This window comes from Tinamus guttatus, unplaced genomic scaffold (genome assembly GCF_059628265.1).
Source record: "Tinamus guttatus ecotype Peru unplaced genomic scaffold, ASM5962826v1 Tinamus_guttatus_pri_ptg000209l, whole genome shotgun sequence".
Lineage (NCBI taxonomy): Eukaryota > Metazoa > Chordata > Aves > Tinamiformes > Tinamidae > Tinamus > Tinamus guttatus.
Genome location: NW_028288743.1, coordinates 456,419 through 474,886, shown reverse-complemented (window position 1 = coordinate 474,886; position 18,468 = coordinate 456,419). Strand labels below are relative to the sequence as shown.

Here is an 18,468-nt window from a genome sequence, read left to right as displayed (position 1 = left end):
TAAAAATGAATCCCAGGTTGGGAGCACATCTGGGGAGTTGATTCATGGTATGCACTGTAATTCTGATAAAACTCTTCTGTCAAGATAAATTCAGATGCACAAACTCCATGGTCCCTCCGTGGTGTGAGGGAGCTGAGTGGTGCCAGGGATCAGTGTGACTGGCATCAAAGTAGAAAATCTACTGGTCCAGTGGTTACCTGCTGATCTTTGGTATTCTTTCAAAATAACTGTGCATGGAACTGGTCCTCGGTGCTTAGTACCCGTTCCCCCCTGCTTTTCTCCCTAGTGGCTCCTCTACCATATTTGGACCACCATCATTTTCTGAGTCCTCTTTAACCTGTTCTCAAGCCTTCTGTCCATAGTTTTTCATGATATACAAGAGCTTCTTCCATTGTTTTTTCCAAGACCTTTCACCATTCTCATGACTGTGCCTCTTCTGTCACAAAACAAGAAACTCTTGTGCCTGTGTCCTTGAGGTTGTTTGATCCAGCTCCTCCTGGCTTCAGTGCTCTCCCCAGCTCTCTTGTGTCTGTAGAGAGCCCTGCCGTCCCCTGCAGCTTTATCTACTTTTCTCTTGTGTTGTTACTGTCTCCAGAGCACGTGTTGTTTATCATCAACCACATAAAAGACAAAAAGACTTATAAACTGCCTTGAAGGATGCATGCTCTGAAAGTGATTAATGCTTTTTTTTATTCTATTTTTTTATTTGTTGACTTTCTTAAGCTTTTCTGATACCAATGTGAAAGAGAATATGTTCTACAGAAATGCACCTCTAACTGCCTTTTTTTTCCATCTGTCATTGCTTTGCATGTTTCAATGCATGCAGCTCCCTCCTGTTGTTCTGAGGCACTAGGTGGGATTCACATTTTGAATTTGGGGTTCATATTTGAAGGTCTACAGTTTTCAAGCTAATTCCACAGTCCTCTTGGTTAATCCCCAACTGATAGAAACACTGGCTTTTCAAATCTGTTCCCTGTTGACTTGGTGTGACACGTGGGAGCAACAGTTTATTTCACAATGGACACAAATAAGTTGCTGTATTGATGACTGCTCTAGAAAGTAGGAGATTTGGGAGTGTAAAGCTTGGACAAGGGTAAAGGTGTTAATGGGTTCCCTAATGCCACAATGGCAGTAGTGGCAGCAGCCAGAAGGATGCTGAACATATGCAAATAAACTTTCAGGGGAAATAAATAGGTTTGCAATTTGTTGCACAAGCTGAGTGAAATGAAACATTTGATAGGTACTCCATCTTTCCTCTGCAGTGATTCATGACCTCAGACAACGAGAACAACTGTGGGTACAGGTGGTAACTGAACATAGCTTTGTTCCTGCATCTGCTTCAGTGTGCTTCATGAATTTAATCTTTAGGGAACTTCATTTCTCAAAAAACAGCAAAACATGAACAAGACCATATTTTGCCTGATTAAATTTCATGGGTGAATAGTTTTTTTTCTCGTGTCTTGGTGGTTTAATCCATTATTGTTTACATTGTCATTCATTGAGAAGGAAGTCGGTGAATTGCATATGGAAAAAATTGTCACTGCTTTCCTATAGCTATAATCCAATGGGAAAAGCCAGCTGTTGTGTCCTCTGTGGCACACACGTATTTTCCACCACAGCATGATAAAATGTCCTTTTCCTCATAACATCTAATATCCATCTAAGGCTTTGTGCATTAAGAGTAGTCTTCTAGATGCCTTGCCATGACTTTTTTATCTTTTGGTGAGTCATGGGGATACAGTTATGCTTCACTAGCTCCTCGAGTTGAAAGGAATTAATGTTTTCTTTGGACAGAACCTAAATTGCTTTCCTTGGTGAATACCATCTAACCACATGTGATGATTACTTTTAGTAAGTCTAAACATAATTGTGTTGTAAGCTGCACTTTGGTTTAGGAGGCAGGAATTAATGTTTATGTACCCTATAATTACATGGCATTTACCACAGATATCTACTGCTCCTTGTAATTTACCATATAATTAAGAGAGACCAACATTTATCATCAGACCAAAGTGTGTGTTGCATGATATGTGTCTTCCATGATCAGAACAATATTGTGGTATCATTTCTCAACCCTTCCTAAATTAACTGTTGGTTTAGTTCACTCTACAGGCATTTTCTGTTTACTTCCTCTAACGTTTCCTGAAATATTTAAGCCTATCAGGTGATGGTTGGAAGGCTTGCATAAAACATTTGCAATCAGAGTCCTTCATCTGGAGTTTCTTTCAGATCATGTAGCATGGCATACAGCATGTGTGAAAGGCGACCCATGTCTTTAAGCATGTGTTTTCACCTATTCTTGGGGTACTTCAGCATAGAGAAATAAATCAAGTTTCATGCTTTCTTCAGCACGGATTCCCTTGTGCTGACAGGCATTGGGATAAAATTTATTCATCAAAGGCATTTGTCTAATGGGGCTAATTTTTAAAACATCCAGAGATCCACAGTCAAGCTGCCCACCCCAGCATGTGCATCCCAATGGTGACTTTATGCTTGGTTTAAAATATATTAACAAATAGAGCCATGAGATTTGGCAAAATTGTATTTTAGTAAGAAGTTCACAGTGATTATGGACAAATTAGCTTCCTGCTGTTGCCTCTCTGTGCCTATTGCAAGTGAATGAAGAACAACACAGGGAGCTATACACTAAGAGCAGCCCAAGCACAGTCTGCTTTTACCTTCTGATATTATGGTGCAGATGGGCTGCTCCAGAGCTGAGGTCTATAGAGGGAAGGATTGATTCCCTTGGGCTTCTGAGCATCTGTGTGCATAACCCCACCACAGGCCCAGCCAAGGTGGGTTTTTGTTTATAACAGACAACCTAAGAAACCTTTTAAGAAGACTTTTTCTCCCTTTTTATGGCAATGAGGAGGAGGAGGATAATAAATAGGGCAAGCAGAAAAGCCATAGTATAATTAATCTGAATTTTATTAGACACTGTGGCAATATAAGAAGACAGGCAGACAGCAGCAAAAGAAAAAAAAATGTGTATGCAGCATGTGTAAGCAGCATGATATTATAGCAGTGTGATTCAAAGACAAGTCCTTTTTCCTTTAATGTTTTAAAATATTAAATGCTACTTTCTCCAGTTCCTCCCAAACTGTTTTATTAATGACAGTATGTGTGCAGGCACAAAAATATTTTACCCAAACTATGGAACAGACACTTTCATAAGAAAGCGAGTGCAATTACCTCTCCCCACACCAGTTCTGTCCGAACCTCTCTCTCGCATTTAGCAGCTTCAAGGTTATTGCAATGACACAGCTGCTAAGATATTCAGCCTAAGCAAGATAATCCTCCCACCAAAGACTTTTCTCTGGTTCCAGCCTGTCTAGGAACCAGGCTGGTCTTTGTTTGGCTGGAGGTGAGAGCCCCTTGGGCACTATCACATAGCAGTATCTCGCCGAGTAGATACTGCATTGCATGTGGGTCTCTATGGCTCTGTCCAAGAATTTTCTCTGAGGATGTAAGGGACTGACTGGACAGAAACTGATACAAATTATTAGACTCTAAACAACGTTTGGTTTTGTTTTTCTTGAACTTGAAAGCATTCACAATTCAGAGGCATTGAAAGTATGTGAACAAATACATTAGTTGCAATTAAATCCCAAGGTTGGTTGCTGTCCTTCACAGTGTCCTCAGTTAAAAATACTCCTCTTCCTCCTATATTCATTCCCAGTGGCAACTACCAGCCTCCTGACAAGGGTCATCTTGTATGTCCCAAGAAAAACCACCCCTGGAAAAGTTTCAGAATATATAATCCCATTGTTAATTTAAAGGGGGTATTCATCAGAATGGGTTGCATTCCACCACATTCAGATCATGCCATTTTTGCAACAGCAGCAAGTGTTACAGCAAACTGGGAAACTGACTGGCATTTACTTAATGTTGTACATTAACCATTCGCAATTTTTCCAGGTAATATTTTCAATATTAACAAAAGTGCAGGGAAAATAATGTCAAGAAACAAACATTGCCTTTAAACAGTTAAATGAGATAGCACAGAAGTATATGCAAAGGCATGCGAAATCTGGATAATTTTTCTCTTTTTTCTTTCATGCACTCGGACATTCGGGAAATCTATGTAAGGTTACGCAGTTAAGAAGCAGGGTTATTTTTGTGCTTTATGGGATTTACCTTTCAGATATCCCATTTTCTAGGTTGAAAGAAGGAACAGGTTGGTTGACTAGTCAAGGAAAAGCAAAGCCAAAAAAGTACATATAATCTGTCTCTAATTCATTTTTGTCAGAAGGCTGCAAATAAGTATAAAAAAGCATAAGCAACTGGTTCATTCTTACACTGATCTTGTAAGCTCATTAAGGTGTTTAACTTTCAAGGGCTGTCCTGGGGATCTGGAGTTGCTGTTATCCTTTTGTTTAATTACACCATAATCTTCGTACAATTACAGTGATAATAGCATTCTTCCACAGACATAACAATAAATTAGTCATTTGGGATAAATGGCATTTCTTATTTTACTACAATGAAGTATCAAAGCAGTATTAAGGTGATCAAGTGGGTTGGGGTGTGAATGTAAATGACATTATGTGTTTCTAGGATTCAGCCTTTCAGGATATTTTGCCACCTTATTATTGTAAGATTCTCTTGAATCTGCTTCATCATGAAATGACGAGTTGAGAAATATTAGGGATAGCAAAGAGAAAACATATTTTAGCATAGTTGAAAAATAAGCAGTATAGAATTTGGAGGTGTCTTAAATAGTCACACAGTATTTGTCAACTTCATCAAATAAGTAAAACAAAAACGATTCCTGATATTTTTTTTAATCTCCTTGCCATATCTTGCAATTTTTCCATCAAATATAAACGCATTTTATGAGTCCTTTTGAAGCAACCAGAATAGATTCATGAATTTTTACTGTTACTGCTGTGTAAGAAACAAAGGTAAGAGTAAAAGAAGTGATACAGTAAAAAGAGACAGATGGAGAACAAAAAACATCCTGAAAATGTGTGTAATAATTTTGAAGTTGTTTTCAGCAGCTCTAATTAAACTAAATACAGAAAGATTGTCGTACTGGGTTTTCAACCAAGCAGCAAACTTGCAGCTCTGCCCTTTCCCAAGTGAGAAAGTGTCATAAATGCATGAAATATATTTTGAAAATATACTTTGATATGCAAGAAAAGATGGGGCATCTTTACAGAAGGGTAAATTGAGAGAGTTTTATTGGTTGATATAGGTCAAATACCCTTTTATTATTTATGGACACGGGCTGGTTGTTCTTTCCATGTTGTTTGTTGTGATTGCACTGAGATAAATTATATAGAAGAATGGAATTAAACCAAAGTAATAACTGTTCCAAAAGAATGTTTGTACACTGACACTCCAAATAAATAGCTGCTAACCTAAAGAAAAGGTGTATCTGAACTAGTAATGTTTTATCACCCTAGAAGTAGTTCAGGGAAGAGTAGTTTCAACAAAAGGGCTGAATCTTTTCCTGTCACTCGGAACTATTATAAATAAGGAAAATAAAGAGATACATAGGAAGATGGAAGCATCCTGGATGAAACAGGTATGGAATGTATGGAAGAATCTTTCATAGGAGAAATCTGGTTTCTATAAATCTCATTTACATGTGGCACAAGGCATGTTTTGTTCTCTTTGAACAGAGTCATCATCTTTGCAAATTATTTATTCTGTGTGCTGCAAGAGTTTGAAAGTAGCTTTTGAATGGCTAAATGAATCAAAGGATCTTATAAGGATTTACTAGGTATTAATTTTTCCCATAGCTAATTTATATGTTATTTATGTTATGCTTAATTTTTAGTATAACGAAAATCTTTTAAAAGGAGAATATCAATGCAGGAAAACAAATTGCTTGCAAGGTGGCATTTTTCAGTGGTAGAATAATGTGGGCTTCTTTGACACTTGGAAAACACAAATGTGTATCTTCTGGAATAATGCGCCCATTCTGCTTCTTACGTTGATCTCATTTTCTTCCTTCTCCTTTAAGTTGTGAGCAGCTTTTCTTTGCCGTGGTCAGTGATGTTTAACTCTTCTTCACAGGAAACCAGGCACAGAACACAGCCTTGACTCCATAGCAGAATTATTTTTTTAACAGACTTCTATAAGTTTCCTATAGTTCTTATCTCTAGTGTCTCTTCCATTGCTGATGGGGAATGGAGATCTGATAGATCTCTTCAGAGCTATTGGTAGATCTAATCCTCTTCAGTTCTATTGGTAGACCTGATCCTCAGATCACACAGATAATATATCCAGGTTCCCAACAATATTTAATTATTAGGTTGGGGAGTACAATTGTGAAAATTGTAGCAGATTATTAGTCTACACAGTACAGCACTTGGGCTAACTCTGACCTCCATCAAAACTGGACAATATTCAGGGTCTGAGATAGCAATGTTCCAATAGAAGCTGTTCTACCCAGGAGGCAACTTCATGGTCACATGGGATATTCCCACACATGGGATACTCTGCATTACCCCAAAAGACTTTAGTTATGCTGAGACCAAAGCAAAATTGCCCAGAGAATCAGGAAGCTTCTTTATAGTTTTCTGTCTTAATTAAACAAGAAAAGATTTGGAGGAAAATGATTGGTAGAAGTTGTGTAATCTTACCTAGTTTAAATAAGAAAACTAACAGGGAGAAATGAAATAAAGAATTCCACAAGACATTTTGCTTTTCTGTATATACAAACTAAAATCAAGATTTTCCCTTAGGCAATCTGGACTGAAGCATACTATCTTAGGAAACCACTGGACTCTGGTTCTTTTTTTTTTTTTTTTTTTTTTTTTCAGAAGCTCCTCTGCTATTTCCCTTCTAGTTTATATGCTGCAAGGGCAGCCCAATAAACCCACACTGAACTGTTCCCTCAAATGGCAGCTCTGCTTTAGCTCAGTGACAGCCTCTCTCATGCAAAGCTTTTCATTGTGCAGCCACTGCTGGCAGACAGTTTCTTTTCCAGCTAAGTAACCGCAGCCCTTTGTTTCACTAAGGCTTTTAACATATGGTTTTACTTAGCGCTAGCTGTCTGATTAGAAAATGAGCATTTTCTTCTTGAGCATTGCAAAACTCTCATTTCTTTGTATTTGTAATATTTTTATGAGATAGTTTAAGGTTTTGTTTTGTTTCCAGAAAGGAAAAATGAATTTGTTCTTTGCTCCATCTAAAGCTACATACATTTTTCTCTTGATCTTCTGTTCCCTATTGTCATCTTCTCACTTCTCTGATCTGGGCTTAACCTACCCCTCAAGAAAAATACACATCATCTGTCTTGCCTGTAAATTGACATGGACAGACTTTTGCAGAATGGGTGGCAGAGCACTTGCTATGGTAAAAAGAACTTTCACTGCAGTCTTCCTGACGTGCTTCAGATGTGGTAGCTGGTATAGGAGAGGAACAGTTAACTAGCCCAAAGATACACGGGGCCTTTGGAATTACAAAACTGATATTCATGTCTATAACTGAAATATGTATCTTATATGGTATAAAATGATACATGTCAGTCATTCAAATAAACAATGTAATCGTTGCAAAAATATTAGGTAAAGATTATACTATCGTAACAGCTTTCAAGAGATACTGATGCGTTTTCACTATGGAATCTACCCCTCACAAGACACAGAAGTACAATTTGTTTATGTTCTGTAGTTAGTATGTGACTGCTTTTAATATATAACAGACTATTTTAGACATGTTTTAAGAACAGATAGGAAATTGCTTCCTAAAGTGGTTTTTGTTCTAATTCAGCTGGATGCTAAAGTACACATAAAACTGAAGACAAGAGCAATTGGACAGGCTTGAGTTTAGCTATCAATATAGATGTTTCACTTTTCTGTGACCAGTGCATCCCATCTTCGTGGCAGCAGTACAGCCCCCTTGTCTGTGTTGGTTTGAACCCGTGATATTCCTCACTCAGCAAACATTGCCGGAAAGCTTTCTGATTTTTGTGCACACTACAAGCAGTAAACACGCACACACATGGCAGCACTCACGCACACACACACACACACAAAAACAATAAGTAGAATTGTTGTCATCTTCAAGACTGCTGCCTTAATCAGTTTTGCTCCCAGATCAAGTGATGTGTGCCCAGTGTTTTTCTCTTGAAGACATCGAAATGACAGCCTAATATATCCCATGGAAGACAGCACTGGTCAATTTTACTGTCTCCACGTGTAAAGAAAATTTTGGAAATGAGTCTACCAACCCAAAAGCCAATGTCTGAAGAGCTGTGCTCTTTTAGAACCTTGTATTACATTTTGACCTTGGAAGTTTCCCAATGAAGTCTACTTAACCAGGAAAGTTTACTGCTGAATGTATTAAAATGCCGTATGTAAAGAGCATATTTTGGAGTAGAAATATTCAGGGACAAAATGTATTTTTAAATCACGGCAGTGTCCTTCATCGACTGGAAATATACTTTTGTATTTAAGGAATGCTGTACATAGTTTTCCCTCTTAATGTTTGTGTGAGTCTGCATTTGCTTATGTCTTCATTGGAATATACCTTCTTGATATACAAATGGCTTATATATGAGTCCTTCCTTAGTTTTAGTTATATTTCCTATTTGCTTCCTTTCCAATGTTTAGAAGCAGATTGTGCTTCTAGGCATAGTACTCCTGGAGAGTCTTGGAAAAGAGCTCTACCAGCTCCTCCCACAAAGGAAAGATTAAGTGGTTCAGGAAATTGCAGGTCTGAAAAATTCTTCATTGACTAAATGAATCAACCATGAGCATTTACCACTGTCAGAAAATCAGGTCACAGATACTATAAGCCAATTTTCTGCAGAAGTCCATTCAGGAGTAAGTTAATTTTACATTTCCTGCTTTCTTTAAGTTGTACTGGCAATGATAAAATGTTCAGGCTGAACAGTAGCTTCAGCCTTTGAATCTCTGGGATGATTTGAAATGACTTTGTGTTTCTTTCCAAGTTGTTCTGAAGCATGACTAGAGTTCTCATTAGAACAATCTCCATGCAAGGACTGCCTGCTTTCCAGCTATCATCCACCTCCTGCTTTCCATTTTTGTCTAAAGTAAAGCTGCATCCGGCGATGCAATGCTCTGTGGTTACTAATTACCTGGTCTGATTTATTTAGTCATGTGTTCCAACACAATCAAGTCCCTTCCTTTCCTATTTTATCTGCCTTAGTATTGGTTATAATGGGGACTTTTATACTGTAAATGGGATGAAAGAATGAAAGGGAGAGTATATGTAAAAACAGGAGCATTGTGCCAAGGATGAATAAGCACAGAAGTATTAAAGGTAATGTAATACATGAATATGGCTTCAAAGGTTTTGCATATATTGTCTCCTGAATGTTTCTAAGGAATAGTTACAAGGTTATAGATCTACTAAAAATATGTGGAAATTCATCTGCACATGACCCTAGAGGTCATAAGCAGCACAAATGAAAGTGGGATAAGTATATAGAATGTCTAAATAAGCATCAGAGAATACTTCTCAAGGCAGTGACATTTTAAAAGCAGACAGAAATAAATAGGAAATAATTAAAATGCATTTCAGGGACTATGCTTTGGCAGAACTGTTCGCTTTCCCAAAATGATGAGTGATAGAGTAAAATTACAGCTGCAATTGTATATTCCAAAAATTCAGATTTATAAATGAGTTGTAAAAATGCAAGGGCAGATTTTCTTTTAACCTATCTTTCTCTCTTCCTATCAATTAGCAAAAGAGAAAATTGGTATTTTCATGTTAACTCAAAAAACTGCAAATTTTACTGTATTTTATCCAATCCTGGCTTTCTTTTCTTAGGTCTCCTACTGTATTCACTTGAATAGACTTCATAGTACTTCATCATAATTGCTAGCAGCCATACACGACAGTGTTTCCAAACAGCAGTCTTTTTCTTCTGTATAGCATGGTATGAAATCTAAGCCTAGTTTAGTAAACACAGTAGGTAAGTATTTAGAAATACTTATTTCAGGAGAGGACAGGAATAGAAGGATGCCTAAAGCTCTCCAGAACCCTCACTTGATTGTTCTGTGCTCTTAGAGGTTTCCTATATCATTTTAAACAAGTCATTTAACAAGTCTCTATCATTTCCCAGTGGTAAAAATGGAGGTAAGGCCGTTAATAAAGTGGTGTTGCACACTAACAGTTTTTGAATAGCATGTTAACTGCAGTTGGCTAGAAATAGATATTTCTATCTTGAGTGTAGTTCTCTGTACTTCCAGATTTTCACAAGAGAAGGAATATCCTGTTTTAGGGATAGATTTATACACTCCTTCATCTTGTGTTGTAGTCCAATGATGCTAAATGTAAGAAGAAAGAATCTACTGAACTTGACAGTAAATGGGCCTGGGGAGGAAAAAAGATTGTCACTATAACTGAAGAAGTAGAAGAAAAGGCACAAACCAGCATAAATCCTGTTGAAATTGCAGTGGAGACTGCCAGCTTGCCGGTAAAGAATGGAGTTTCTGTGAAACAGCATTTTCCAAAAACAATTTTTTAAGTTAGGAAATTTCCAGCCAGCTCGAATGTTCTTCTCATTACTGGGATGTTTAAGGTGCAATGCTTAAATCAATAGAAGGGGAAAAAGGAGAAAGAAAGAAGCAGTCCAGCATAAGCTACCATTTGGTATACTTTTAAGAGCTGACATGCTGATGTGAATTTTCAACATCTAGCTGTAGCTCTATTCAACTTAAAGTTTGTCAACTTTGACAAACAAAGAAAAAGCTAAAGTAGCAAAGACTCATTATATAAGAAAGGAAAATTGTAAATTAGGCCTATAGTTTGGGGTGTCCAAAGAAATTAATTGCATCCTTACAAGCGAAGTTGGCAAGCCAAAGTGATACAAGCACATTTGTAGACCACTTATTGTGAAAATAGTAGGGATTTCCTAGCATTAAAATCACCATTGCTTTGATTTTAAGAAAACTGTAGTGTCACTACGGTGTCACCACTTCTACTGCCTCCTACTCACCATAGATGAGCCATAGACAGCTGTTCTTCTTCAAAGAAAGAACTGCAAATGAGTAAGTGGCTTTGTATAGCCACTATAGTTCATCTGATAGAAAAAATCCATGGCACAGTATAAATCAGAAGAGAACTGTAGAGTCTGGGATGAAGAGGATAAACAAGTGAGAGCTGACACTGCAGTGAATGCATTGCAACTGCACCTTGGCTTATAAGCATGAAAAATATGTCCCTACACCATCCTTCATCTGCCTTTTTTTTTTTTTTTTAACATTATCACCTTCTTTTGTCTGAAGCTCTCCTTTACCCTTTGTGTCTGCAAAGATGAAAAATGGTTAGCCTCTCTTTTAAAGAGGTCACCTGTGGCAGAGATGAGACAAAAAGGCAAATAGCAGAAAAGGATGGAAAGCACGATGGAAGGTATTTGGTGGTAATTGGCTTGTTTCAATAGAGCCACATTTCTGGATTTTGTTCATAACTGGAAATGTTCTCTTCTTTTGCTCTGTTTTTCTTCCTGTGTGAAAACTAGCTTCTTGAGCTGCTACTTTTTATGTTCATCTTGGATCTTCTTCTGGTCAACATGGAATTTTGTGTGCAATTTTTAGCACTTAATTCACTGTGAAATTGGTGGGGATTTTAATTTCTCTCAAGTGACCCTTTAATATTCTGGCAATCCCTCATTAAACATGCCACTTTATTAAATCTTTTCAGAAATTACTGAAATGGTCTCAATATTTTTTTCTTTATTGTAGGTTTCATATATACTGGAGAAGTTGTGCATCGAATGCTAACAGCCACACAATATATTGCACCCTTAATGGCAAATTTTGACCCCAGTGTGTCAAGAAATTCAACAGTCAGATACTTTGATAATGGTATGTAGTAGTCCTTCATAAATTAATGTGTCGGTGTCCCTTGACTCTTCATATTTTCCCAAATACATATTTTTGAGGGAAAAATGGAACATATTTCAAAATTTCAAAATATTTAACTCACAGGCTATATGAAGAATGTGGCTTAAACATGCATAAATGGTTCACAATTCAGAACAAGGTTAATGCCTTTTGCTAACTGAATAGTTGCCTTCTGGATGTTGCACAAATTCAAATGCTAGCAATGTGCTTGATCAATTTTTAAAAGGAAAACTGTCATCTGTATAAGTGCATATTCCTTTTACTTCGCTCTATATATATATTTAGGAAATGCAGTCCATCTACTAGTTAAAATGAAAATAGCATTGTGGATTGTGATTATAAACATACACAGAGGCAGGGGAAACTATGAGGTTGAGAAATATGCCAATGACTATATGTGCATTGAGTTCCAGGATAGGAATCCAATATACTCATCTACAGCAGTAGTTCTCAACAGTTTCTTGTAGAAAAGATTGAAAAAGTAAAAGGCAAACTGCAATGTTATACTCGAGGCTTTGTAAAATATTTCAAGGGTCTTAAACGTGTGGATGAAATGAAATCAGTTACAATCAGCATTTTGGAAACTTGACCTATGATGTGATTAAATGACATCTGGTGCCTTATCTCAGGCCTCTATTCACCAAATACAAAGGCAGTGACTACGTATTTTGAATTTAAAACCTGGCAGGTAACATAATAACATATGTGATTATTTTAAATGTTTGTGGATAATCCTGGTCCATCATACGAACATAGCGCACACACTGAATTTAAGCACAGATTACAAATATGGCTAAAAATAAGTCACATTTCCAAACAGATGTGTTATCCAGAAGCTTCATTCTGAAATATTTATTCCCCAGATCAGGGCATCGGGGATTAAAATATATCCTCTAATCATAACCTTTATCATAATTTAGTAATTATTTGTAGAATTTATTTGTTACAAAGTTAAATAAACCAAATTTACATGAAAAACACTGCTTCTTGCATTAAGAATATTCAAACAGGAAAAGAAAACAGTATTTTCATCCTATCAGTTATTTGAAACTCTGTCCTATGATTTGCCATCTGCACTAAAAGAATCTCAATATTCTAGGAATGATGATGTTAATTCTCTTTTTTTTTTTTTTTCCTGACTTACAGTCCTCATATCAGGTGTAGCAGCCTGTGTCACATTGCTTTCACTGTTGGGTTGAACAGTGTTTTGAGAATTTTCAACCCTCCTCATGCACAGGGTGTGATACTGTTTGGGACCCATGTGCTTTAGGACAATGAACTTGCTGTCTTACTCCAAATGAAAAGAAACTGAGCAAGTTGTGTCTTTACTTCCTTATTTCTTACTGATTCCTGCCTTATCCATCTGGACACATGTGCTACCTTAGGACCACATCTAAAGGATGTAATTCAGTGACCTGTCCAAGTTTCACTCATGGAGCTTGAACTTGTCTCCAAGGAACTTGGAAGGAACAAGGAACTTGCCTCTACACATATTCGTATAAAGGATGCTGGGAGTGGAAAGGTGGCAGCTGACCTCCACTTTAGTATGGAATTATGAGATGTACAAAAATCTGAGAAAGTCAAAGACTGATTATAAAAAGTTGGGCTATTTTGCTCCAAGAATTTGAAGTCCCTCAGAATTCCTCTAAAATTAAAGTAAGTATTCAAAAAGTATTTAATGAATATAGACACGAAAGGAAAAATGCACTGTGCACACAAGGAGCATGCACTGCACCAACGAAGGCCAGTGGTGGGATGAACTTACTGCAGTATGCCTCAAAAATGTGCACATTCACAGCTTCATAAAATTCACTGACAAGATATGTTAGTGAAAGTTACTGCCCTGAGTATCTGTCACAAAAGATGTTTCAAGGAGATATCAAAAATACATTGAGGTAGCAGCACGCCACCCAATCTCAGCACTCCAGCAAGAAAGGAAATTAAAATGTTGTGAATCAAAGCACATAACTCACATTAGTGGTGAAGAGGAGGCTTAAATATGAAAAAGACACTTTCACTTAACAGTTTTGGTGATGAGCGTCCTTCAGCCAAGCAGCCTGAATGTGTCTGTAACCCTCAACATCTGTAAAACGTGCTCACAGGGTATGCAAGTCGCTTGGGGTACATTTTTAGTGTGATAAGTGGATACTCAGCCAGAGAACTTCCATGAATATTAACAGGTCTCCTGCAACTAAATTGCTGCAGACCAGACTCAATATTTACCCTGTCCATGGATTCTTAGTGGCTTTAATTTAAACTACATTTATTTATTGCCACCACCTAGTATTTTTCAACTTGCAGTACCTCAGTGAGTGCCTATACTATGCAGAAAAAAATAATACTGTTTATATTAATGCATAGTTAATGGAAAAATCTGAATTCCTTAAATAATAACTTCCACGGAACCGGCAATGCTGCTAGCACTTCACCTTTCAAAGCCATCCATCTCCACGCAGTGTGAGCAGTGGCGACAGCAGCACACCTGAACCATGAGTGCTGGCTCCTGCCCTCAGTGCCTGTCGGCTCCTGGTACGACTTTGAGTAAGTCACTGGGCTCCTCTTGCTTTAGGAGATTTATGTGTGACCGGTCGAGGTAGTTAACTATGGCACCGCAGTGTCCACCTTTAAGAGGATTTGGCATGCAAGTAGTGTTCGTAATATCTTTGGCATTCAAGATGCTGGGCTGAAGTTGCTAAACAGGGACAAATCACTGTTTTTGTTTCAAGTATCTGAAGTACTTTTCTTGCAGCCAGTTAATATTTTTCTCCCCTTTTTTTTCTTCCCTTTGCCTCTCTACCCCCACTCTGGGGTTCACAGGCACAGCACTAGTTGTCCAGTGGGATCATGTACATCTGCAGGATAATTACAACTTGGGCAGTTTCACTTTTCAGGCCACCCTTCTCAGTGATGGGCGTATCATTTTCGGCTACAAAGAAGTAAGTTGGGTCTGAAAATTGTCATTTAAATAGACAAGTCACTTTATACTTGTCAGGAATTTCTCTACCTTTCTTTTTTTTTTCTTTTTTTTCTTCTAGATATTTGAAAGTTCAGCTGTATAAGATCATTTTCAAATTCTGCTAGTAAATCCCTTTTTTGCTTAAAATGATTTTTTTTCTTTAAAGGTAATATTCATGTGATGGACTTGAAAGTCACTTGCTTTATAGCACTGATATGTTTTTGTCTCTATTGAAATCATCTACTTTAGGTTCTCTACTTTTTCTCTACATTCTTCAACTGTTCAGAATTTCAGTTGTTATTTTAGATGACAGTTTTCTGCTTGCTAGAGTCATGCTGAGTATATAGGTGAATTTCATGAAAATGAGTATCAAAAGGTAGATATACTCATGTGTGTAGGGGCAGAGTGCTTTCTTTAATTCTTCGTCATTTTAATCTGTTTGCCGTGGAGCGTTACTTTTTTTCTTGAAAATGTATATGCCACGTATGAAAAGGTAATCAGTGCTACAAGTGATCTTTCGAACTTCTGGAAATTTGGATTCTATTTTATCTCTGCTACAGGCTAGTTGTGTGCTTTCAACTTCATTTTTCATGCTTCCATTTTAGCTATGCACATAATGAAGCAGAAATAATTGTACTCCTCTCCCCTTCATTAAAATGCTAATGATGATCTGGATTATTTTACTAGTGGTAGCAATATATTCGAGATACTTGTCTTTGCACCTTGCCAGCAGTATTGCTGTGGAATAATCTTGCTGGATAATTTCCGCAATCCACTGGAAACTTCCGGTGCACACGGATACCCGACTTTCTTTACCCTACCAGACACGCGCAAGTTCTGCTGTGGTCCTCAGTTTGTTCTTGAATGTTATAGAGGCTGGTAGCTTCAATCTATGTAAATACAACTTATTTCAGTTAGCTTCAGGAAAGCTTTGATCTTAGCACTGTGGAGCTTGTACTTGGCCACAGGGGTGTTCGCCAAAGCTTTGCTTTTCTCCAGTTGTTGAAAATGATAAATCTTCTGAAGACTGTAGAAGTGTTACTGCCTTCCAGGCCCAGAGATGTGGGAAGGGACACTGCTTCAGTTTGTAACTTCAAGACACATCTGACAAGAATGGCATATGAAATCAGGCATTGAAATGGTGACATTTTCAAGAAATCACTGTTCTTCATTACCAAATGCTTTGTGGTCTCTCTCACCTTCCTGCACTGTGCAAAATTGGTGTAACATGAAAGATAGAAACTACTGCTTTAAAATCATTTTGTACAAATGTAAACCATGCTGCAGAATGCCAGGCAATGGACACTTTCCTTCAGTTAGGGAAAAGGACCACTTAGTTACTCCCATGTGGTTCCCTGGAAATACGTGTAACTATATCATGTAATCTATTATTATAGATTATCATAAACTCAATAAATTCAATTTTAGAGCTAATTAGGCTGTTTACTCTCTGCTTCAGTTGGGAACCTCTTCCAAAACCAAGCTGCTTTCACCACAAGAATTATTATTAGTATTCCTTTCATTAATCCAGAGATGGAAAGAATTGGAATCTACAAATCACACAGATTTGTGTTTTCTTCCACTGCTGAATATTTAAAATCCCATTGCATAGTACAGCCTTTCACAAGTTATTTTGTCCCAAATGCCATTATCAAACGCCACTTTAGAACTCTTTCAAAAAAAAAGATTTTTTTTTAAAGTGGCAATAGATACATATTTGGGCTCTGTAAATCTTTTAATCAAAAAATATAGCTTAAAACCTTTTTGAAAGCTCTGAGTATCTTAACTAGTGTATTCCGTTTGGAATTGTCTGGGGGAGGCTGAGATTTCTAGTACATCACAATCTGTATTTGCAGCCTGCCTTACTTCATTAAAAACAACTCAGCAGTTCTCCTAAGTGAGGAAAATTGAATAAAATTTCCAATCACTGACCAGACACAAGTTGTCTGAAGAAAAAAAGTGAGACACTTGTAAATTAAAACTTGACTGTGGTGCTTATAAGTCTGGCTAGGAATTGATTTATTTTCCAGTGCTGCATTGACTTCATTGCTTTCTGAGGAAGTTCTTCTGGAACCATTTCTCTTGCTGGTGAGTCATGTTGTCAGGAGTCCTGTTAGCTCTAGTAAGATGACTCGTGTGACTTCTTACAAGCATTAATAAAAATTGCACAAGCATATTTCTGTCATGGTTTTGATGCCATTTCATATTAGCATCACAGTTCATCAGAAATTACAGTAGTGTATGGTGAATCCACAAAACCTTCATTGCATTTTTTGAAAGTTTCCAAACCGAAGCACAAATGTAAGACATGAAACCGAAAGGTTGCCAGTGACACTAGCAAGCATCCCACAGTGATCTTGTGTTACTGAAACTAAGAGTTTGTCCTGAAGAATCCACTTCTAAAATATCTTTGATTCTATATTTAAAGGACATAGAAATAGGAACATGTACATTGAGAGCACTTCAGGTAACAGTACTTCTTATTTCCTGTTTATTAAAACACATATGAGATTTCTTTTTTTAGAGAGAGATTCCCCCACATCATACTTGCTGAGCACATAAACACAGTGCTGAGTACAGAGGCACTGGGATTGCTGAATACTGCAAAACTACAGTTCTGCCCAGCCTTCTGTGTTCTGCACTTTGCCTGATAGAGAACAGTCTAGAATGCACCCATGTTATCCAAAATCCAGAGTCAAATGTGAAAAAGTGAAAATTTGGAAAAAAAGCTGGACCAATAACTATAGATATTGAAATCTGTAGAGGCATTAGAATAGTCAGCCATGTGGAAAGAGCCATGCACCCAATTTTTGAAAAGTAAAAACTATTTGAAAGGCACAAAGAGCTTTAGTTTGGTGCTTCGTGTAGTTATTATTTGCTTTGTACAGGCTAGTCTGACCTTAATAAAAGCCTTAGCTATTATATTTGCTTATCTCTTTTTCTGGTCCTCTTCTTATACTATAAACCAGATTTAATTCAGATTAATATCAGAATATCAAATACTAGTAGAGTAAAATCAGTATGAATAACTGATTAAAGTTGTTAGCACTGCATTAAAGTGAGTATATCAGTTTTCTCTACTTTCTATACTTGGCCTTTTCTATATTCAAAATGTTGTTTTCCGTATGGAAAAGAAGACCAGCCAGTTTCTACTGCATGCCAAACATTCACTCCTTATCATTTTACTTTGTTAACAGCACGGACAACTTCCTTTTTAAATACTGCTTTGCTTACACCATTAGTGTTCTGGCAAGTGGAAAGGAAATGTCAGGAAATAGATTAGCTAGACGGAAAGTTTTATAGGTGCACTTCTAGAATGTATCAAATACTTCTTCTGAATACATATGAGTATGTTTTCTGAAAAAGTATACTTTTGTAGGTTTTAATTACAAATGATCATTTCTTATGTCAGAATTTCATATAAATTCAATTTTTGAGAGCTTTTCTTCTTTTTGCTTTAAAAAAAAGTACTCAAAATCACTCTTCATAATAGTCCTTTCCCATTAGTGCTTAAAGCTGATGTTCCTTAGTGTAATGTTTAGTTTATTTCTCTCTCCATGCTTAATACAGGAAAATATTAGGCAAAGGTGCCAAAGGCTTTATTAATGTTTTAAGATATGTTCCTTAATTTCATTGAATTGAAGACTTTCTTTGTTCATTTAAATAGTAATGATTCTTTATTCA

At 37.0% G+C, this 18,468-nt stretch overlaps 1 protein-coding gene across 1 annotated transcript in view; it reads left to right on the top strand.

The window, feature by feature from the left end:
- Nucleotides 1-18,468, top strand: part of PLXDC2 (plexin domain containing 2) — a 239,149-nt gene that overhangs the window by 165,937 nt on the left and 54,744 nt on the right. The window contains exons 5-6 of the mRNA XM_088524326.1: nt 11,667-11,789; nt 14,646-14,764. Coding sequence (XP_088380452.1) covers nt 11,667-11,789; nt 14,646-14,764 — 242 coding nt within the window. The remainder of the gene's footprint in view (nt 1-11,666; nt 11,790-14,645; nt 14,765-18,468) is intronic.